This window comes from Telmatherina bonti, assembly GCF_933228915.1.
Source record: "Telmatherina bonti genome assembly, chromosome: 14".
Taxonomy (NCBI): Eukaryota; Metazoa; Chordata; class Actinopteri; order Atheriniformes; family Telmatherinidae; genus Telmatherina; species Telmatherina bonti.
Window position 1 is genome coordinate 31,293,604 of NC_136612.1, and position 21,927 is coordinate 31,315,530.

A 21,927-nucleotide genomic window follows, 5' to 3' on the forward strand; every position below is an offset into this window, starting at 1 on the left:
AAATTTGGGATTGTCTGCATGTTGACAGCTGCGTCATCACATTCGCTTTCAGCGCCTTGCTGTTGCCTGTTTGACCAAAAATTCTGATGAGTGAGAGATTTTCTAGCTCAGACTCTTCCTGAGAAACATTTTCCACATAAATCCCTGTGACAAGGCCACCTCGTCACAGTGATGGGAACAGGGTACAGGAGGGTAACTTACCGGAGTGTCAACCATGTCTGCAGGGGATGAATGGGTAAACGGGATCAATGGGTGTACGATGTCTAAATAGCCAAGAAATGCGCAATGCGGTAGTGACCATCCCAACCAGTCGAGGCAGATGGCTGCGCTCCCTGAGCCGGGTTCTGCCGGTTTTCTTCCTGTTAAAGTGGAGTTTTTTCCTTCCCACTGTCGCCTCGTGCAGCTCAGGATGGGGGATTGGATCGAAGCCTTGACTCGATGCAATCACTTGGTTTCTATTATAGGATATGTATGAATTGGTTTGAAATGATGTGGATGTTGATTCGTGTATGTAAAGTGTCCTGTGACAACATTGTTGTGAAGTGGCGCTATACAAATAAAGTTGAACTGAACTGAATTGACGTCACCATCCAGTGCCCCATTGAAAGTGGCAAGGCGCCAAAATATTGTGTTCTGTATGTTTCAAATGTGAGAAAAGTACGGGGTTTACAAATGTGTCTAAATTTTGGTGTGTTGTGTATGTATTAATGTGGGGAATTAGGAGAAACTTGTTCTTTGTGGTAGTTAGAGAGTTCCTGGTGGGCGGGGCTTGGTATTCATAAGACGCGCATTTTGGAGTTGTCAGGGTCGAGAGTGAGGAGTCCACATGGGAGCGTAGCAAGTCAGTGTGTTTTGGAGCTGGAGAGGTTTACTATTGGAATCGGTGTAAATAGTTGTACATATTGTACATATTGGTCACTGTATATATTGCTGCACGTTGGTGGATTGACCAGGAACGAATAAAAACACCTCAAACGAAATCACAACTGCGCCATCTCATTGGGAACAGCAGAGGACCCCATGACATTCCCACTTTAAACTTACGTTCTGCTCATGATTCTCTCAGCCATGAGTTGTTAGGGTTAAAAAGCTAAGCGTACAAGTTCCAAATAAAATGGTTAGATAGTGAGAAAACTCTTCACAGTTACACTTTCCATATTTATATCAATTCAAATGCGAGGATTTTTATTTAAACTAAATGTTTAAGTGTTTATGCTCTAAATATACATAAATAAACACATGATTTTTTTTTTTTTTTTTTATAATCTTAATGCTGTAACAGACCAGTTTTTCGGCCATCATAGCCTTACAAACTCTACCCTTCAACCTCTGTGGAACGAAAACTCTCCTTCGAGAGACAAGTGAGAAGGAAGAAGCAGCTGCCCTGCCAGTCAAAGGAAAGCTCAGTAAACTTCAAGGGAACGTCTTGACAGGTCCCGAAAAGCATCTCAGCAGGCCTTTGCAGATTACACCCTTGCACATATTGTAACCACTGCGCCCAATCAAGCTCTACCTTGCACCATTGCCCCATCGCGTTAGCATGTAATGAAGTAACATGAGCAGGCAGTTAACAGCCAAGCTGGGTAGTAATGGACTCTGGAATATTACAGAGTGATCTTTGGGTGTATAATATAGCAACCATAAATGTGTCCAAAGGTCATGGTACAATACCATTTAAGCCCAGTCACTGACAGCAGTAAGCAGCAGGTGTTGAAATTTGTTTTCATGCCTCACACCAGTGTTTGTGGTCGTATAGCTGCCAGTCGGCGCTAAACGGCCAGTTACAATTAATTAAAATGCTTCCTCTAATAACACTGAGATACTTTCTCATGACAGGCAGCTATTTCCAATTAAGATGCAACAATCATGAGCCAAGAGAAAGTGTTTAGAGCCCGACATGATTAGCCTAACGCTATAATTCAATATTAAGAGACGCTAATGTTCTGCAGGGTAATACAGGGCCGCTCTCTGTGTTGTCTGAGTGCACTGCTGCACTCTGATGTTTATTTCACTGGTAATGTTTACATATATTCCCACATACTCAGCTATATTCACATTTATTTTGATCTTTACAGTTGTAATAGTTTAATTTAATTTAACTAATGCAGTATTGCATCATACAGTCGCCTCATTAGACAAGTGTTTTACAGGTTAGTGAACTCCAGAAACTCTTTAAGACTTGATGTCTTCATTTTCATGATAGTTTGGATTTGATTTTCAAGCCAGAGCCGCTATCGTATCACAGAGTAACTGTGTGCAAACCTTGCAATATATTTAGTTCATGAAAGAAAAGAAGACTAATACAAAGAGAAGCATTGTTCTTCTCCATTAAACAATACATTTTTTGAAAATTCATTCAAATGCTTTGTGGATTTCTTTATTAAAGCAACGCAGACCTAAAATATCTGTTTATTTCTGATTGAAGATTTCTGTTTCAGTCATTTTTGCACCAAATTCAAAGCAGTAATAGTGTCAGCATGTTTTCTGTTTGTTGCCCCACAGAGAAATGCGGCTTTTACCAGGTCATGAGTCGTTGCTCTGCTCTGAAACACTGATTACAAAAGAAGCTGAAGTTTTTAAACATTTTTGCTGCTTACCAGCTGAGTACCTCCATCATGTTCACCAGGAGCCCGTCTGTTGGTATCTGTTTTGTAAGTTTGTAAAACTCTAAGGTGTAGAGAGAAACCGGAGAGCAGCCAGTTGGAGGTGATTATCAGCATAGCTCTCTGCAAAATAAGCCACTGCTCTTTTCTCTTTACTTTGTCATTCAGGAATAATTTCTACAGTTGCAACACAGTGTGTTACTTTTATTTCTTTCATTCACGAATGAGCGTGGTGAGACCCTTTCATGCATGGTGTCATATAGTGGACACCCATACAAGCTTTTTTTCTTGCATATTTATGAATGAGGATGGTATTTCTGTAAATAATAATAATAATAATAATAATAATAATAATAATAATAGTGTAATATGTTAGTGAGTCATCTAATAAGTTTCCACTCATTGGAGAATAAATAAATATATATAATTGGACATAATGTAATTGCACAAGTTTTCCTTTGCGATAAATAGGAAAACAAAATGATACAGCTATATTTTATAGAAGATTTACATATGTAATTAGGATTATATATTATTTTATAATACATTCAAATAAAAATACTTTCCAACAACTTGGAAGCAGCCATTGCTAAGTCCAGTTCATGGTGTTTGCTTCACACAGCTGAACAGTAACACTGGCAACATCTGATAACATCCTAGTAACAAGCATAAATCCCTGCACAAGCAGTTTGGTACACTTTGCCCCCAGTTCTTTCCACCACCAGCAGCTGCTGATGGATGGGACCCCAGGTTGATGACAGCTCCCCTGTGAGAATCTGGCTGCGGTGTGACATACTGAGGGATCACACTGTCCTTACAGAAAATAACACCTCGGACTTGTGTCAGGGTTTAAAAATTAGCGACCATTTATTCAAAGTTCTCAGAACTGCGGGGTTGTCATGAATCCAAAACACACCCAGAAAACAAAAACCTCTTTTCATTTTATATGAACATCCTGTATGATCTGGGGTGTACCCCGTGCACGTGCCAGGTCCATGTGTATGCAAATGCACATGCACAGTTTGGACATACTGGCTACTGTCTCCATAAATCTGATTCTGAGAAGGGATCATGAGCTTCATATGACAGGATCATCCATTGGGGTAAGCGTTCCTCCAGACCTAACCAAAACCTGCATTTGTTCCCTCCTCCCCGCTCATTTCGACACCCTCCGTCCCCACCCTTACTCATTGGAAATTAATAAAAGTGACCTTCCAGAGACTACAGCGCATAATCACAGGAGCATCCTGTTTGACGCCAACCAGCACCGTGAGCACCAATAGAACCATGCCGGAGCCCAAGAAAGTAGGTAAGAAAGCATCGTCATCATCACCAGTCTCTACCGGTGCCTGTGAGGAACATTATAGCATGTCTGCAAGGTGTCAGAGGTATGGAAAGGTATGGAAAATCCAGTTACTGTTCTCTTATTAAGTTCAACATTAAACATGGTGGTCAGAATGTGGGATGTCATTGATCTTTTGATGGCTCAACACTACATGGCATCTTTTTTTTTTTTTGTACATCCGAAAAGTGGGGTCATTTTCTTTTCCCTTCATTCTTGCCGTGCAATGGCGTCTGTGCAGCTGACCCCAGTCTCAGATCATCAGGTTGCACCAGTAGTCATTCACTCAACATTGATCTCAGAGATGTCTGTGTCTCGCTCACGTTAAAGTGTCACTCTCTGCAGCAGGTAAACACTGATTTACTGCTTGTCACAGTGTTTTATTACCAGTTTATTATGTGCTTCCAATGTTGTTTATTTGGTGTTATTAAGTGTCCTCGTGCTGGCCGTCCCTGTAAGTCAGCTCTGAGCCAAACAGCTTTACTCACCTTGGATTCTGCCAGTTTTCTCCGGCCTATTAATCATGTCAACAAAGTGCATGAATGAGAATCTCGCCGACAGTGTCGGTGTCACAGCTTCAGTTTCAGAGCTCACGTTGCTGTTTGTCTCCGGCCTTTCTGTCCTTTTTGGATGCGATTCATGTCGCCTGTGTGGCATGCATTGCTTCTCTTACAGGTAGATATTTACTATTAAGGTATTTTGCTTCTTTTTTAGGATATTTCTAATCCATGCAGAACAGGTTACCTAAAGCAAGCCACCACCATCCTCACTTGCAACTAATCCCTCTGCTGGCTTCCACGGTAATGAAGGGTGAAATGCTGCTCAGTAATTCAAGTACCAAAATGTTAAAGCTCCTGTTGGTGTTATTTATGGCTGTCTGATTGTGCATGATCTAAGAGAGCACCTCAGGCCTCTCTGTGTTGATGTCACTCATTGATGACATCAAAAGTTTACTTTATCACCCATTTAATCCACGCAAGCCTGTTCGCTGGCTTCCGTGAATTAAATAATGTATGGAGAATGAGGCAAATCTAATGAACTAATGTGATCAACTGATTGTTGATGTGTAAAAATACACAAAACGAGATTGAAAAATTAGATTTGGAAACTTGCTGTGGAAGCCCACAGCAGCCTGCTTTCTGCTTGCATTAACCCTTGAATTTTCCCAGAGTCCTTCATCGATTTTTCCCCCGTTTATACCATCTTCATCACTCGTGTGCACTCATCGTTTGCTGGGCTTCCAGCCAGGAAGACCCGACACTTGACAGGAGTCAGAGGGATGAGCCTGGATCGGCCTCCTCCCTCTGGTCTGCGGATCTTGCTGTCTCAGTGGGATGTTTTGAACCTGATCTGCACAGATAATGTCGCCCTTTCCCACTGAGAGGGGAATCTGGGAAGGGAAAAAGTCCGCCTCATGAGCGTCCAAAACAAACAGTTCACATGAAGCGCTTGGGGATCCACAGCTGACCTTTCAGCAGGACTTTGCTGAGCTGTTCGCTCCTTTGAAGTTGAAATGTAATGATAAAGATCCATAAGAAGGAATTATTTTGTTATTACAAATGATGTTTCTATCCAACCTGATTTATTAGAATAAATTGTTTATATTCATTTGGGCTGTGGGTCCTCAATGCACAGAAAAACAGTATTATTCAGAGACTTTGTAATATACTTCTTACTCATAATAATAATTATGTTTTGCAAGAACAGGCAACAGCACATGATGTGAGCTCATCAAGGAAGCAAAAAGATTCAGATTTAAGGCAAATTTGTGCCAGAAAATGAAACAATGTTTAGAGAGAATGTTGTTTTTTCCTCAAACTATATGTGTGAAGGATGTTTTAAATGGATGAAATGATTAACTTGACCACTAAATGACAGAAACAGTCTCACACTAACTGTTGCTTCCAAAAAACTGAAAGTTATTCTCCGATCCTGCTGAGCTCTTGGCTCAGACTCCTCCTGAGAAATAGCTCCATCCAGATAGTCATCCATTATTCCCAACTTGATTCATGAGCTGTCTTTTTTTATAGGCCGGCTGCCCTTAAATATTTTTATGCCTCACATCTCAATCTTTCAGCCGCTCTGCGTCCTCCATGTCTCTATTGCTTGCAATGTCAAGTCATCAGTCTTTCTGAGTATTTGTTTATCCCCGCGGGGCTTTCCTGTTGAACCAGCTGGGCATGGACAGCCATCTACAGAGGCTGAACTTCCACACAGAAGCCACAGACATCTTGTATATTTCCAGTTGGCCGTCGGCTAGATGTCTCACTGCAAGTTTACCCGAGGTGTTCACCGCGTCTTACTGATCTCTGGATGGGTTTAATTACAGCCGTTTTCTAACCTGTCATGTCATTTAAACAAAATTAACCTCGTTTGTTTTTTTTTTAGTGTCACATTGCTTTATGAAGCAGACAGAGAGGGAGGGAAGGTAAGACAGATGAAGTGATCTGTCAACAACAGCTGTCCACTCCCACATTTTCCAATGACGGCATCGCAGCCTTCATTCTATCCCTCCTCATCTGGCCAAATCTTTCCTTCACACCCCATCTGCTCTTTAACACTATGTGCATCATGTAATAATGTATGAACACTTCATTTTGCACTTAGAAGTAGTGATCAGTATAAATAATAAGCAGGTTCAGGTCTGGGCTGAGCTCGGTCCGTTATCAACTATTCATCACAGTTAAACAGCAAGTTTATTAAACACTCCACTCAGTGAAAAACTGTTCACCTTTAATTACAACTTATGTTTGCAGATGTTACAGCAGAACCTCCGTTTGTCCTCCGGGTTGTCCTTCTGCAGGCCTCCTCTCCAGCTGAGGGTCGTGCAGACTGGAAAGGTTATATTTCCTCTGCCAGACCCTCCTCAGGCATGAAGCCTGCAATGCTGGGATCACACATCAGCAGTCATGTTTTCTTTTTAAGGAGGCTTTCATTGCATTCTTTGGAGATGCTTGTTTCTACAGTTTTGTCTAAAAAACATTTGCAAGACACCCCCAAGACAGCATATTAATGGTATAAATGTTAAAGAATAAACACCAAAACACTGTATGCATAACTATAATGATATTTATCATGAGTAGAGGGTTGGCGGTAGATTAAGTGGCAGAGCCGCTTGTCTTGTGACCAGACAGTCTGCGGTTCGACTGCTGCTCCCTTACGCTGCTGCAGCCCTGAGGGGGACGCAGATGTTCTCTGAGGGCCGGTCCCAAGCCCAGATGAATTCAGAAAGTTGCATCAGGAAGGGCATCTGGCATTAAACGTGTGTGATTTGCTGTGGCGTTTAGAGAGACAAGCCCAATGGGAGCAACAGCTGCACTTTGTCCTTTTTCTAAAACTATCTTCAAATATACTCAGATTTATCAGTTCTAATTAGTTTAAAATGAATTATTTCCAACAGCCAGAAATGATCAATGTCATGTAATTCCATTAAATAAGTTCATTCGTCCCAAAAGGGTCATTTGTCAGGCATGCAGAGGGATCAACGAAAAGAAGAAGTGGACATAAAAACGTGACATAAAACGATGAAAACAGTCTGAGTCAGCTGAAGATTTAACCTGACAGGGCATGAGAGGCGCTGTTGGTGGTGGAGAAAATGAAATGATAAGTGACAACACATCTGACTGGATCAGGAGCCGTGAACTGATTTCTCTGTTAAAGAATCATCAAAGCCAGTTAAAGAAGGATGAAGTTTATTGTTTCACATGTGAGGTAGTTTTCTTATTTTGCATGGTGCATTTTGACATGTATATCATATTATGACACAATATTTACTCAGCTGTCTATTGCAGTTGGGAAAATGGTTTCTATGTATGTAACACGTTAGTTGGAAAATACAGTTTTGGGCGATGTCAGCAGGAGTCATGGTTAAATACTCTGATCACTGATACCTTGATCAACCACACAATATATTTAACTTGTATAACTCTGCCAAACTCTGACTTCTTAAACTCTTTTTGGTCAATTTTAGTTTATTATTTATCTCTTTAATGTGTTCTACTCACAGGTTTTACCGATCTCACAGCATTTTGGATCAATGTCTTTAAAAGCACCACTTTAAATGATCAAACTAAGACTAAACACTGTTTGAGATGATCATATTGTATATTTAGATCTTATTTGTTTTTGTTTTTAAGGTGTAAAACAAAATATCGCCTTTCATGAAAGTAATTTATAAATTCAGTTGAGATACTTAATACTTTTAAACATATGTTTCCTCAGCAGGAATATTTCAGTCTAAACACCATAAATAATGTTCACTATAAGATAAAGATGTTTGGAGTAATAAACAGTAGAAACATGTAGAATAAATGTCTGTTCTGTCCAAAGCAATGGTACAATTCTCTGTGAAAACCACCAGTGATGCGTTTTGATGGCCTGAGTTAGTAAATATTCTGGAAATAAGAAAAAAAAAAGGTTTCTTTTAGCACAAAAATACAATTTGTAAAGATAACTATGACTAAATATGAGAGAGGAGGTCTGTTCATGTGTCTGCTGATGCATTTACCTCACAGCACAGTTTGAAGCCTCCTGATATAAAGCAGGAAGATAATTCCAGTGATGTAACGGTCTGATAGATGAGCAAGAATGATGAGGGAGTGGTAGTCTGCGTGAAATGGGAGCGGTGGTAACTCGAGCAGGAGTGACCCACACACACACAGATGATGACCCGTATGGGATCACAGCTTTCTCTGAAAATCAGAAAACACTGTGACTCACATTGGAGGAGGAACAAATGAGCAGATCACACACACACCAGCCCACAACAAGACACACAAGCTGTCAAGCGGCTGTGTGAAGCAGAAGCATCGTATAGAAAGTGTATTCTCAGAATGAGACCCCTGCTGTCAGTGCCGCAGTGTATGTTCTTAACAAATGCGAGCTTGGGCCTCCGGATGTCTTCTGCTGAAACATGAAGCGTGGAAGGCGCTCCATGAATCAGGGCTGAGCTGACATTGCACACATGCACGCTCAGTCTGTGATCTACAGTATGTTGAGAGCAGCAGGTGATTTACTGCAGATGAGTGGCCCTGGCAGCAGCTTTGATGAACGAGGCGCCTACAGAGGAAGATGAAAAGGTTCAGCGGAACTAGCAGTGCCACCCTGACTGCTGTGCATTTCAGGGTTTTTTCTGTTCCATAAGCTGATGTAAGAAGAACCCGAGGAGAGGATGTGAATCTATCCACCATGTCCGAGGTAGATGCCAGTGAAATGATATTTTCTTTTTTGTCTTTTCCAGGAAGAAAAAGCAGCAACGCTCAAGAAGGTAAAGGCCAAAGATGGCAAAGAATGAGATCATCTCAGCCAGGGGTCACAGGGTGCAACCATCCTGCGGGGTTTAGATGTCTCTCTGCTGAAACACACCTGATTAGAATGACATGTTCCTTCTAGCGCAGTGGTTTCCAACATGGGGTCCTGCAAAGAGCACATCGGGCCCCCCTGAGGTTTCCACTGTTTAGAGCCAGTGTGACTTAGATGATTTCAGTTGAGCTTGTGTGTTTCTTTCACATGGAAGTCTAGAAACATTCATTTTGCTTCGTTTCATTCCAGAGACATGTCTGATAAGTGTCACACTGCAGATGATTTGTCCTTATTCTGAAAAAAAAAAGAAAAAGTGAGGCTATATGTTGGTAAATACCTTAACTTTGGTTTTATAAAAAGAAAGATGTCAGCCTGAAGAGTCATTTATGGTGAGAAGCAGCTAATGAAAGCATGAAACCAGGCTCAGGTTCGACATGTGGGCGGCGGGGGGGGTCCACAGCTTTTTGCATGAATGCAGTTTTCAGGGAAGATTGGGAACCACTGGTCTACAGCATGTGGTCAACTTCTACACCAGCCTGTTAATGAGCCATTGATTTAAATCCAATGAAGCCTGCAGGATGGTCACCCCGGAGGACCTGAAGTCTGTGACCCCTGAACTGAGCACTAAGCACTGCATTCATTTGAAATTCTTATAATGCACTCTTGATAAAGTTTGATGCAATTTTCCTTCTGTTTGCAGAAAAGCTGCCAGCTTATGAGCCAAATATCCCTGAACCGACCACCAGGGCTGACTTCATGAAATGTAAGGCTGTTTAAGGCATTTAGGCGCTCTTAGCTACATCTGACATCCGCAGCTGCAAGCCTGCTTTTCATAACCATGCTACAAGTCATGAAAGGACAATAAAATAAAGACTAGTAAAAAAAAAAAAAAACAACCTCAGTAGAAACAAAAAGTTAGAAATTATATTTTTACAATATGTAATTCACTTTTATAAATAACTCGACTTTATTGCATGTAGTTATGTAACAACTCCATCACACTGACTACAGCAGCCTGCAAAGCTTGCATAGAGATCATGCTTAGAAAAATTACGAAATCATACATAACAAACAATAAGTTGAATTAATTTTTGGAGCAAAGAAAAAGCATCTAGACAAGGGATCCTCAACTCTGATGAATGTTGCTGCAGGTTTTAGATGCTTCTGGCTCCAAAACACTTGATTCAAATAAAGTGGATCCTTCAGCTTGTTTTCCAGTTCTGTACAATGACTCGTTGATTTAAGTCGGCTGTGTTGAAACGTGGAAACAAATAAAACCTGTAGGACAGTTAGAGACCTCTGGTCTGGACTGATTGTAGATCTGTTGCTTTTGTTTTTGTTTTGTTTTCTTTTAAAGTTTGAAGATCTGAATTAGGATATAGAGGCGTTTTGTTTTTGACATTTTTTGACGTTTTTGGTGTTGAATGATGTTTTAATTTATAGTCAAAGGATAAAAAAAGAATGCTTTTAAATATAAAGTCATGACTTTAAGGCTTAAAAGAAAGGGGAAAAAATGCATCTCTCTGTAGGTTGAAACAGCTAAAGTCAGCATCTTTGTTAAATAAAAACTTCTGTGTCTGAAAGCCTGAAATTCCACATAAAGGTTGCAGATTCTCAAGTTAGTCCCTTTATTTTCCAGCATCCTGTGATAGACTGAGTTGTTTACAGTCCGAAACGTGTTTAACTTTTGCTTCATGCAGTATCAGTTATGTCACTCCTTCTTGTTGTTGTTGTTGTTTTTAGCAGAGAGGATTAAAATGTTCTGTAATGTCTGAGGAAAAGGAGAAATCCCAGCACAGCCGTGCCTCAACACAGAGAGGAACTGTTAGCATTAATTCATTTCCACATGACAGGGCGCTTTGTTTAAAACATTTTCACTGTTTCATTGAGTCAGTTTACAAAGTTAGACTACAGAGAGGACGAGGATAAACTTGACTTTCTAAACTCACCTCTGCAGAATTTAGCTTATTTCCCATGAAAAGATGCACTTGTGTGTTTCTTGTCTTATTTGTCTGAGATCTTCAGCCAGTCGTGTTTGTAGGACAACGTTTGCTCAATCTGCTGTTTTCTGCATGTGTTTCTCCTCACAACGACCTCAGACTGGTTCCCAGTCTCCCTGGATGATAAGACTGCACAGAAGCTGCTGTGGATTTCTGAGGGCGGCTCCAAGGTGGCCCGTACATCCGACGCAGTTTGCCCGTATCCCAACAGGCCTGAGAGGTACGAGGACTCACCTCAGGTAGGCCTGAAGCTGCAGCAGTAAACACACCTACAGCTGAAAAGCTGAGAAAAGACCCAAACTGGCTTGATTGGTTGTGTCACAATTAGTTTAATACTAACAGCAACCTTCTAGTTATGCATTTATATAAATAAAACAGCTAAACTTGACCGTTTACTGTCACAGCTGCTTGATGTGGAAATGGCTTTTCAGGTTCCCCAAATCCTCTTTATTCCAGAAATGGATGAATCTAAAGCATTATAAGACAATCAGTGGCAGAGAAAAGAAGAAAAGACTCATTTAATATCTCCTTTTAAAGTGTTCAAGATTTTCACTCAAAACTCCAAAATGTGAAGCATAAACGATGAGTTCAGGGCTTTAAAAGCTGAGGAAAGCTCTCAAACAATAAGCTGTTCTCATTAGACCAGTAAAATACGATCTCATGTAAAATCACTTGTCTCTTCAGCCCTGCTGACATAAAACAAGGTTTTTGCATGTTTGTCACAGGATAACTCTGTGATTTACATCTAGATTCTATCCTAGATTTGATACCCAGGTCACACATGTGGTTTGTTTGTTTATTTTCTTTAATTGCTGAGTTTTAGGAGATCCTGCATGTTTTGTCTTTTCACACCGAGTCTACTATAAATCAGCATACTCAGGTTTTAGTCAGGACTTCTTCATCACCTCAAATTAATTCCAAACCCTGCAGAAAGACTCATTTCCTCCGCCATGGAGCTTATGTTTTTGCCGGCGTTTAAATGTTTGTTTGTCTGTCTGTGTGCAACATAACTCAAAAAGTTCTGGACGGATTTTCATGACATTTTCAGGACTTGTTGGAAATGTGGAAAAAAAAAGGAACTGATTAAATTTTGGTGGTGATCCGGATCACCGTTTGGATCCAGGAAGTTTTTGAAGGCCTTGGTGGAGGTTTGCAGTCTCCAAGTGTTTTTCTAGTTAGTGATTACTGTGGCTCATTTTGCTTGTACTACTTTAAAACCTCGGATGGCCTTGCTGTGACATACCACAGATTAATTGACCTGGTATCCGCCTTCAGACCACAAAGAAAGCTCCTCTTAACTGGCTCTGAACCCAGTTTTTAACAAACAGAACATATCCTGCCGTCGACTCTCCTAACTTTGTTGGGTGAGATGCTGAACAGACACCACTTTGTTATGATTGCTTTTACAGTACTGGAGGACAAAAAAACGGCCAGCTGGATCTGACTGTTACCTTATCGCATTTTTTACTTTGTTTTTTATTCAAGTTAATTCTGCGCAAGACCTTGTCTATTGTTGTTCTTTTCTCTTGTCTATGAACAGTGCTTTGTAATATTTTTGTTTCAGTAAAATAAAGTTTTTATCATAATGATTATTATTGTAAAGATCGTCATCTAATCTGCTCAGAAATCTGCAAAGATCTGAGCCTGCTCTTTTATTGGGTTCAGCATACAGCCGACTTGTGCAATAATCATTTCTGATCAATAAGCTGATATGTCACACCGGTGAGGTGGGTGGATTGTCTTGGAAAAAAAAGGAAAAGTGCTAACTCAGACAAATTCAGACAGATTTGTAAGCCATATTTGTGAGGGAAAAAAGGCCTTTTGTGTACATCGAAAAAGTCTGAGATCTTTGAGTTCAGCTTGTGAAAAATGGGACCAAAGCCAATTATTTTCTTTTCAATTTATATAAAACAAATTTATATAATGTGATTCTGTGAGATCTTTATTTACTTATATGTATCTACATTTTAATCTGACACTGCAAAATGAACCATTTTAGAAGCTGGAGTATAAATTCATTCACATTCTGCATTAAAAACCTCTAGAATAAGATGCAGTGACATCTAGTGGCATAAATTATACATTGCATGCAAATATAAAAGCTTGTTGGTGTTTTGTCTGCAGCGAACAACTAACTTGGTTATTTCATTTTTAACAGGAAACTTCCTCCAGGACAGTGCAGCGTTGTGGATGTGGCAGTTTTAAAAGCTACATGTTGTAAACATTTTGGTACTTTCTTACCGCCTCAATCAGCGGATCCTTCAAACTATTCCTTCCACCTGGGATCAGCAGAAATGTGGAAGCAACATTACTCCACTTCATGCTTTTCCACGTTAACCACTCACACATAACCTGTGGGAGCCTCATGAGAAGAAAGTTCTGCTCGGCCGACATGTTGAGAATATGTCACAGGATGTCCCCAACCACGTCTATGAATCCAAAATGAAGGCATTTTATTTGTGTGACTTTGAGAACAAGAAAAAAGAACTCGCTTCTTGCAGTTTGTAACAAGCTTAAGGAAACACAAAAGTCCCGATCTTTCAAAATGATTAATGTGCTTATAAATAACTATAAATGTTACGCTTGAAATGTCACCTTCACGGAGGCTTCTGTGTTCACACAGTGCAGATCACTTCCACAAATATTCATCACTGCACCACTTTTCCTTCCAGGTTCTGAGTAAGGAAGGCCTGCTGGGCTGCCGAGGCTACTGGGAGGTGGACTACGATGGCTGGGTGGTGATCGGGGTCGTGTACGGGAGCGCGCCCCGGAAGGGCCAGGCCTGCGGCCTCGGGGAGAACAGCAGCTCCTGGGGCGCCGGCTGGTCTGGCTCCTGCTACCAGGTCTGGCACAACAGCGAGAACGTGGAGATTCAGCTCCCCTTGACCTCCACCATGGGCGTGTACGTCGACCAGCCCGCCGGCATCATTAAGTTCCTCCTGGTGGAGGGAGAAGCTGAGAAGGAGGTGCGACTGATTCACAAGTTCAAGGCCAAGTTGGAGGAAAAAGTTTTTCCCGGGTTTTGGGTTGGCACAAACTCCTTCTGTCTTCTCCGGAAAAAGGAGCAGTGACTCAGTAAAGGCATCAAAACGTGTAGGGAGGAGGAGGAGGAGGAAGAAGAAGAGGAGAGAGTGCTATTGTAAATCTGGAAATAAAAGGTGTCAGGAGATTGTGAAGTTTGGGGAACAAGTGGAGGAGGTGTGAAGTTTATTGTGACATCGTTGTCTCCATTATGCTTATTGAGGTCACATTATATCCAAAGATGTCGGTTTTGCCTAATGAGTGTCTGTAAATGTCTGTTTTAGGTTGAAAAAAACAGGCAGTTTAGTGGCTTTTTACTGCATGTACGACTTTGAATTACCTAGGAAGGTTGTATAACTTTAGTCTGTATCTTTTTTATGTGCTGAATGTAGTCAATAAATTCTAATGTGTATAATTTAATGTGTGATGCGGCACTGATTCGCCTCATGCAGTACACTGGCGCCCTCTAGAGGCTTGTAACAAGACTGCATCGTTACACATCTCACACAATGAAACAAGTCTTTCCTCTTGGTGTTGCTCCTTTATTTATAACATAAAAGTACTTAACGGAACATTTATTTGTTTTTCTTTTTAAATGTCAGAGATGGACGTGTTGCCTTCACATTAACTCCATCTCCCTCTTTCTCTCTCACACACAGATTCTTGCTCCCATTCATTCAGTCGTTTCAACAACAGAGGAAAAGGAAGGGGAAAAAAAAAAAAAACAGAATACCATCCCCTAGAGCTCATTGTTGATATACAATCATTCTATCAGTCAGTCATTCATTGGCAAAAATTAAAAACAGGCATGTTATGAGGAGGTGCTGGTGTTCTCTGCTCACATTTCAAAAAGCAACAAGCTTTGAGTTAAATCTACCATTTTTCTGGTTTCTACCCCTTTCATCCAGAGGAATACACCCTGGTGGGGTGAGTGGGGGGGGGCGCGCAATGCACCTGTTGGTCATCTTACCCTGTATGTGATGGGAGTTCTGCTGCTTGCTAAATCTGGACTCTCCTTGCTGCTTTTAGTCCTTTAATGGGCAGTTTGGATGTAAAGTTTCTCTCCAACACACACATGAAGCGGTGGTAAGAGGTTTACGTTTATGTAAAGGTCCTAACAATCAAAGTTTGAAATGTAAACTTGTAAAAAAAATACTTATTTGGATAAGAAATGATGCCATATGTAGCAAGTCTTTGCTTCATGCAGGTGATAGCTTCGCATGTAGAAGCCTGCAGCTTGGCTTTGTTACACCTGTTGGGAATTTTACATGAGCTTTGTCATCCAAATGGGAGAAATGATCAAATGCATTTACATTCAAGCTTCAGCAAAATACTGAAATAAGTTGATCTGAAATGTATAAACCATTAGAAGTTGAGTTACAACTGAGTGTTTTTATTGAGAACAATCTCAGGACTATTATATTTTTATAGATCTTATTATATTATTATAGATCTGAACCACCCCCCCCTTTGCTGAAGATGGTTTCAAGGATTTACAGACAGATCACTGGGCTTTGATGTAATACAGTTTATGTTGGCGTTAAAGTTAAAACATCACATCTAAAGACTAAAGCTCACCATTTCATACGTCGTCTGCGATGTTTAATTCAACACAGGCAGCATTATATAACCTGATGTTTCAAGGTAAATTTACAGCTGCCGTGGAGCATCAACATCCTCTCATGTTATTCATCATCGCCTCCTATTAGTTGTGAACTTTTTGGCAGATATTTCTGAGGCTTTCTCAACTTCTCTCTCATGTTTCTTATTATTGTTGTCTTTTCTATTCACTTGTCTACAGAAAGCAGGTAGAACTTAGAGAAATGTCTGTCTGGTACCACTTCCTGCTGCAGCTTCATGCTGCTATTTGTCATTAGCTTTCATTTATGTCAACCGTTTGACAGCATTACAGTGGGAATGTTTGGACTTGAGAGGTGAAAGGGTGTCAGTTTTCTAAAAGGAGGATATTTATCATTATTTTAACAAAGAAAAAAAAAACTAAACATCTTTCATTTTAAACGTACATGCGTGGACAGGATGTAGCTCCTTAAAATGTGAATGCACAGACTCAACAACTGGTTAGTGAGCTTTAAGAGGTACCGAGTTCTGTTTCTGTTTTTTTTTTGTTTTTTTTATTTAACTAATTTACTAACGTCCCATTTAACAAGAAATATAAATATTTTTATTCATCTCTGGAAAAAAATCTCCAAAGATGTTGCCGAATGTGAGCCTGGAGCAGCAGAGCCAGCAACAGAGCAGGTGCGGATGTGTTTTCCCAGAATGCATCATTAGGTAACATGACCAAAAGGGAAGAGTCCGTGTTCGGTGCAGTGGTTTCACTCTGCACTGCTACCCGCAGACCTGATCCATATGTAGTGTTATGGTTTGTGTCGTAGCTGGTAACGCCAGATGTGTCGGGGAGGGGGAAACTGAGGGGTAGTAGTGTTGAAAATGTTATTAGTGTCTGATAACATTTCTTTCCTGCCGTTAACTCCTGAAAGCATGTGCTGTTAATTTAGGTTAGTGAGAGATAAATGGAGGTGCTAGCTTTTACACCGTTTCACAGACTGTGCGTCACATTTGCCAGACAGTCCAGGTTTCACCTCGTCACAACTCCTCCCTGACCTCCCATCCCTTTCTCTCTCCCCGCCATCCTCCTTAGTGCTTGAGGGAGAAGTCCCCTGTGTTGAGGCGGGGCCGCGGCAGCGCCCCGAACATCTCCGTCCCATCGGTGGCTCCGGGGGCCAGCAGGGCTTTCATGCTGGCAGCAATGTGCTCCAGGTCAGCACAGCCCACCTGAGACAAAAACAAACAAAGACTGATGAGAAAACATGGATATAAAAAGGTTTGCTTTCTGTATTTTCCTCCTCTGTGTGTTAAAAAAAAAAAAAAAAACATAAACATGTCTGACATTGTGAAAAGTTCCTGGCACGGCGTGACCTCAGACACTTTCACGGTCACATGAAGAGAAGGAGCCGCTGTGGCTGTTAGCTGGTGGATCAGTCGTGAGGACTGAATGGCGTCTTTGTCTTTAGACAGAATGAAATATGTCGGGATCAACTGACGCCTAAAAACGACTAAAAACAACAGCGGCTTTAAATAAAAATAAATAAATAAATAAAAAGACTTCCTGTTTTTCAGTTCAGCGAATGGAGACGCTTTATTTTCCTTCACTCAGAAGGATGTTTTTGTTTAGATGTGTTCTCTAAGTATCTCTACTAGACAAAAACATGCATAACGGAAACATTTCATGTAATTATTCAGACCAGATAAACAGCACACCAGTACATGTGTTATTTGACGATGTTCCAGACTTTGTACCTGCTTACATAACCGATTCAAGTCTCATCTTTACGTTTTCACCGCTGAATATTTAGACCTTATTTAAAAAGCTCCTGAAAAGATTTCATAACAGGACAAATTTACTAAACGACGAGCCATGCCCTTGTTTTCATGCAGTTACAGTAAACAAGCTGTGCTAAACCTGTGTAGATACCTTTGTTTGGCTTTTCTAGCTTCACTGATGAGAATATTGACGGCTAAAATTGAGCGATCCAGCAGTAAATATGTGTAGAAGCTGGAAATCAAACACATTGTCATGATTTAACTCTACAGATAAAAGATAAGAATGACGGGAAGCAACATGTGAATATCTAAAGTAAAGCTTAAGCAACAGATACATGGTTTGTCATATGGGATATTTTATAAATATGCTGGAAACGTTTCATATTGGGCCACATTTCCCTGAAAAGCATGAAAACATTCAGAGAAATAGAAATGTCTGGTTTTATGTGTGTGATTTTATTGAAGCCATGAGCTGAATCTGAAATCTTAACTCTTAAAAGAAAAAGCCAGTTTACTGCTGAATGAAGCACTGGTTTGTCAGCAGGTGGCGCACTGGCGCACATTTCACTTGGTTGTCATAAAGTCGCCATCGCTAACGGGGAAACATTAACTTTAAGAGGACATAAAAACCAGTTGAAAGAAAGAAACCGGAGAGATATTCATGTTCGGCAGTTGTGATTCCATATCAACCAGTCCAGATGATCAGCATCTGACTGGACACGTTCTGACCTGATCCTTTCAACTGGGTTTGAACGGAGTCGCAGGTTAGCATCGACTTCTAGCACCTCGCCGCTCGTGCTCACCCGTTCACCGCTGTTACTGTCTCCCTGAGCCCTGTTGCCTTTGCAGCCCCACACAGGCACCGATACGGGCAGAGAGCGCGCCAGAGCCATAGGGTGGGCGTGGCGGGCCGAGAATGCAGGTTGTCCCATGGCCATGCTGCGCGTCGGCGGCGGGGCGTCTTCACTTAACGAGCCTGGTGCAGATGGAACAAGGAATGAATCTCATCCAGGAATATGTATCTGGTTACACAGCAAAACACAATGGTTACCATCGGTGCTCTCTTCCTCCCCATCGGACTCAAAGAACGGCTCACAGTCCCGAGAAAGCGAGTCCTCATCCATTGAGAAAACACCTGCAGAATATATAAATAATGTCATGTTTTCTTCCAGCGGATCACCAACAACATGCTCAGATTGTCTGTTTCTCACCTGCACTTTCATTCCCATACGGTCGTCTCTCATCCATGTCCTCCTCTTCCTCATCCTCACACTCCTCTTCCAAATCCACAATCCCAGACCTTTGCCTGCCCCTCTCCGCCTCCAGAATACTCCTCTCCCGCTCCCTCTCTCCGTTACCGTTCTGGCCGCCACCCTGCCCGCTCACAGACCCTGAGCTGTAGATGGACGGGTAGTTCTGGGAATACAGCCTGCCGTTGGGACTGACTCCGCCCACGCCACCATCGCCTGTAAAGCTCTGCAACATCGACAAAGAACCAAACACATTCTGCACGTGAGATTTCTGAATGGATGCCTCAGCGCGGCTTGCAGCACAAACCGTCCACTCACCCCCCTGTGTTCAGGGTCAGAGGTCAAGTCAACCATCAGCTTGGTGCCTCCCTCTTCCCTGGATTGGCGTGTATGCTTCTGAGCTGTTAGCATGGTGGTGGAGTGCAACACGCCGATGTCATCCATGTAGCGGCGTGCCGATTCAGCCAGAAATCCCTGACCCCACACATTATAGGAGAAGTCCCCCTCCCTCGGAAAGGAAGCGCTGCCCTCCCGTTTCTTCCCTCCTTCTCCGTCTCCAGTCGATGAGCGAAACTTCTTACAGGCTGTGAGAATTGCCAGGTCGCAGCCAGACTTTTGGCAGTACGTTTCTGCGGCAGAAAGTAGCGCCAGCCAGCACTCTTTGTGGTTGTCTGGGATCTCAGGTTCAGATGTCTGGGTTATGGAGGCCATTATGGTGCTTTTAGAGAAACCTCACCTGCACTGTCCTGATGAGAGAACTACTGCAATGCTGATGACGGCTGGATTTTGAGGATTAGACCCCAAAAGTGTGAGAAATGGGGCACGGAACTTAATAAAGTACTGACTTTGGTAAATGTGATGTATCTGACTTGTTACTTTCTTGCTGGTGTACTTTGCAGATAGTTTTAGCGCTGATGAAAATGCAGGGAGGAAATGATAAACTTATCATGTACAGAGGCACTAGGTGACTTTAAGGTATGATATTTAGGGCGATGTCCTTACACACTGGAGAGCCAGGGGAGAGAAGAGATGTTGCCAAGTTGCTGGTGATTCCTGGAAAAAATAAAAAATAAACAAATAAAATACAGCATCTTAGCTACAGTTGTGCTCATATTTATTCATACCCTTACATTAAAGAAGGGGGAAAAAAAAACAGCTGCCTGTAAAATAAGCTGAAATTGACTAAAGTAATAATAAATAAAAATTTTATGAAAATCATTACATCATTTTCTAACTCCGGTTCAATAGAAATATTTTTTAAAAAAAGCAAACAAATAAGATAATTTATTACATATTACATCACTCATAAACTAATAGTAATTATTTGAACAATCCTTTCATGTTTCTGCTCCAGTCAGGTGTTTTCTGTTCCTCTCAGTCAGACTTCTGCACCTGTTGACAGGTATTTTGTCCCACTGTTCAACAGAAAAGTGCTCTAATTTGTCCAGGACCAACTTGTTTGTTTGTTTTTTCTTTCTTTAACTCATTTAAATGAAAAAACAGCGTCTTATATGACTAAATTATATTTTTGCAAATTTTTAGTTATTGTTCCTTTTTTAAAGTCTCCAGTTATTTGAGTGACTGTTGTAAATTCAGCCTTTTCTTTAATTAAAAAAAAAAAAAAAAAGGGCATGAATACATATGAGCACAACTGTATCAGGCTTAAAACTCCAGAACTTCTTACTGATTGCTTTTTGTTGTGCAAGTTATGCTTATGGATCGATTGCACAAGTTTCTTTTCGGATTGGTGAAGATATAAACCGCATAGTCTTGTGTTATTACGGACGCAGCCCCCACCTCCTCTGCACAACACTAACTAATGCTAACAATTGTAGCAACCTTAGCGCTTTGTAGTTAAGTCTTTTCTGCTGCTGATCCATGAAAATCCGTGCCTTAAAAAAAAATCACATCCACTTCATTTAAAGCTGAATGCAATGGACTTATCAGCACGGCCGCTGCTGCAGCTGCAGCTGTTGTTGTTTATCTTGTTTGCTCAGTGTTGTGTTCAACCTCCTCATGATGGATCCACATTTTTACCTCCATTTTCAGGCTTAAACAAAGGCTGAAACTCGGCTGTATCGATCAGAAAAGAGATGGAAGAGCTTCACATACCTGTTCAGTTTCTTTCTTTCACGTTGCCAGGTGTTAATCGAGCTTAATTTTCTTCTAGTCATACGTATTCTGCCCTCTCCCACGGTTTCTCTCCCCTAGCTTGGCTTGACACCAGCAGCAGCAGAAAGCTAGCGAGTGCTAATAACAGCGTTTCCGGTGAGGAGTTTCAACATATAAGCATCGTGGCGAGTGCAACAGCAACAACGTCGAATTAATTTAATATTTCCTTTCTTTTTACTAATAAAATCCCTCATAAAATGACATAATCAAATATTTACCCCTGAGAATTTGTAATATATTTATTCAAATCAAATTATTTGATTGTTTTTTCCCATATACGGATTACTGCAACCATACATCTAAACGTTTAAAATACGCAGAAAAGTTTCACAGTTTTATAAAAATTTCCATTAGATAATTTTAATACAATGTTTTGTTTTTTTATAATTATTATTTCAAAGTAAAGTTCTCTTTTTCCGGTTTGTTTCTGACTTGACGCCACTCTGACGTCGCGTGTTTACCGAACGCACCACAACGCACGTCGTGCAGGCGACCAAAGTCTGTGAGCGAGCACGTTCTCGTTGTGTCCTCGTGCATGTTTGGCTGTTCGCCCATCAATGACCTTCCATTTGTTTAAAAACTAAATGGCCTTTTGTTTATAGAGTAAAGTTAAAGTGTGAAACCAGTTGTATCATTTAATGAGATCACACTGTAACTTCTGTCTATAATTTCTTTCAGACATCACCATAACACCATTTATCCAAATAGATATTATATCCTCGTTGTTAATGATTGGAACAGTATTGTTCATGTTAAAATATATATTTCAAGATATAAACTAGTCAGATAGGTTTTGTCTGAACTGATCGAGATATCTAAAAATCAATGAAAGGTTTAGCAGACTGTCATAATATTTAACTTGGACTGTGCTTCACGTAGAATAAGTTATTTTT

At 41.0% G+C, this 21,927-nt stretch overlaps 2 protein-coding genes across 2 annotated transcripts; one reads left to right on the top strand and one right to left on the bottom strand.

Moving 5' to 3' along the window:
- Positions 1 to 3,854: 3,854 nt before the first annotated feature.
- LOC306765175 (tripartite motif-containing protein 16) lies at positions 3,855 to 14,355 on the top strand. Its single transcript, XM_079252552.1, has 5 exons — positions 3,855 to 3,912; positions 9,185 to 9,211; positions 9,947 to 10,009; positions 11,346 to 11,485; positions 13,919 to 14,355. Exons 1-5 carry the CDS (start codon positions 3,891 to 3,893, stop codon positions 14,315 to 14,317), a joined length of 651 nt encoding a protein of 216 aa, XP_079108678.1. The 5' UTR covers positions 3,855 to 3,890; the 3' UTR covers positions 14,318 to 14,355.
- A 440-nt stretch (positions 14,356 to 14,795) lies between these two features.
- Positions 14,796 to 21,107, bottom strand: akt1s1 (AKT1 substrate 1 (proline-rich)). Its single transcript, XM_079252892.1, has 6 exons — positions 20,975 to 21,107; positions 19,181 to 19,915; positions 18,824 to 19,088; positions 18,664 to 18,747; positions 18,416 to 18,588; positions 14,796 to 17,063 (listed from the first exon to the last, which is right to left on the bottom strand). Exons 2-6 carry the CDS (start codon positions 19,571 to 19,573, stop codon positions 16,926 to 16,928), a joined length of 1,053 nt encoding a protein of 350 aa, XP_079109018.1. The 5' UTR covers positions 19,574 to 19,915; positions 20,975 to 21,107; the 3' UTR covers positions 14,796 to 16,925.
- Between the last annotated feature and the right edge of the window lie 820 nt (positions 21,108 to 21,927).

What these genes read in the sequence shown, in the direction of transcription:
- LOC306765175 (XM_079252552.1), top strand. Translation starts at nt 3,891, where the DNA reads ATGCCGGAGCCCAAGAAAGTAG. An exon ending in CAGGGCTGACTTCATGAAAT is followed by an intron (nt 10,010 to 11,345) that starts GTAAGGCTGTTT and finishes CAACGACCTCAG; the next exon opens with ACTGGTTCCCAGTCTCCCTG. An exon ending in GGTACGAGGACTCACCTCAG is followed by an intron (nt 11,486 to 13,918) that starts GTAGGCCTGAAG and finishes TTTTCCTTCCAG; the next exon opens with GTTCTGAGTAAGGAAGGCCT.
- akt1s1 (XM_079252892.1), bottom strand. Translation starts at nt 19,573, where the DNA reads ATGGCCTCCATAACCCAGACATCTGAACCTGAGATCCCAGACAACCAC. An exon ending in CTGACCCTGAACACAGGGGG is followed by an intron (nt 19,089 to 19,180) that starts GTGAGTGGACGG and finishes TCGATGTTGCAG; the next exon opens with AGCTTTACAGGCGATGGTGG. An exon ending in ACAGTAACAGCGGTGAACGG is followed by an intron (nt 17,064 to 18,415) that starts GTGAGCACGAGC and finishes TTTTTGTCTCAG; the next exon opens with GTGGGCTGTGCTGACCTGGA.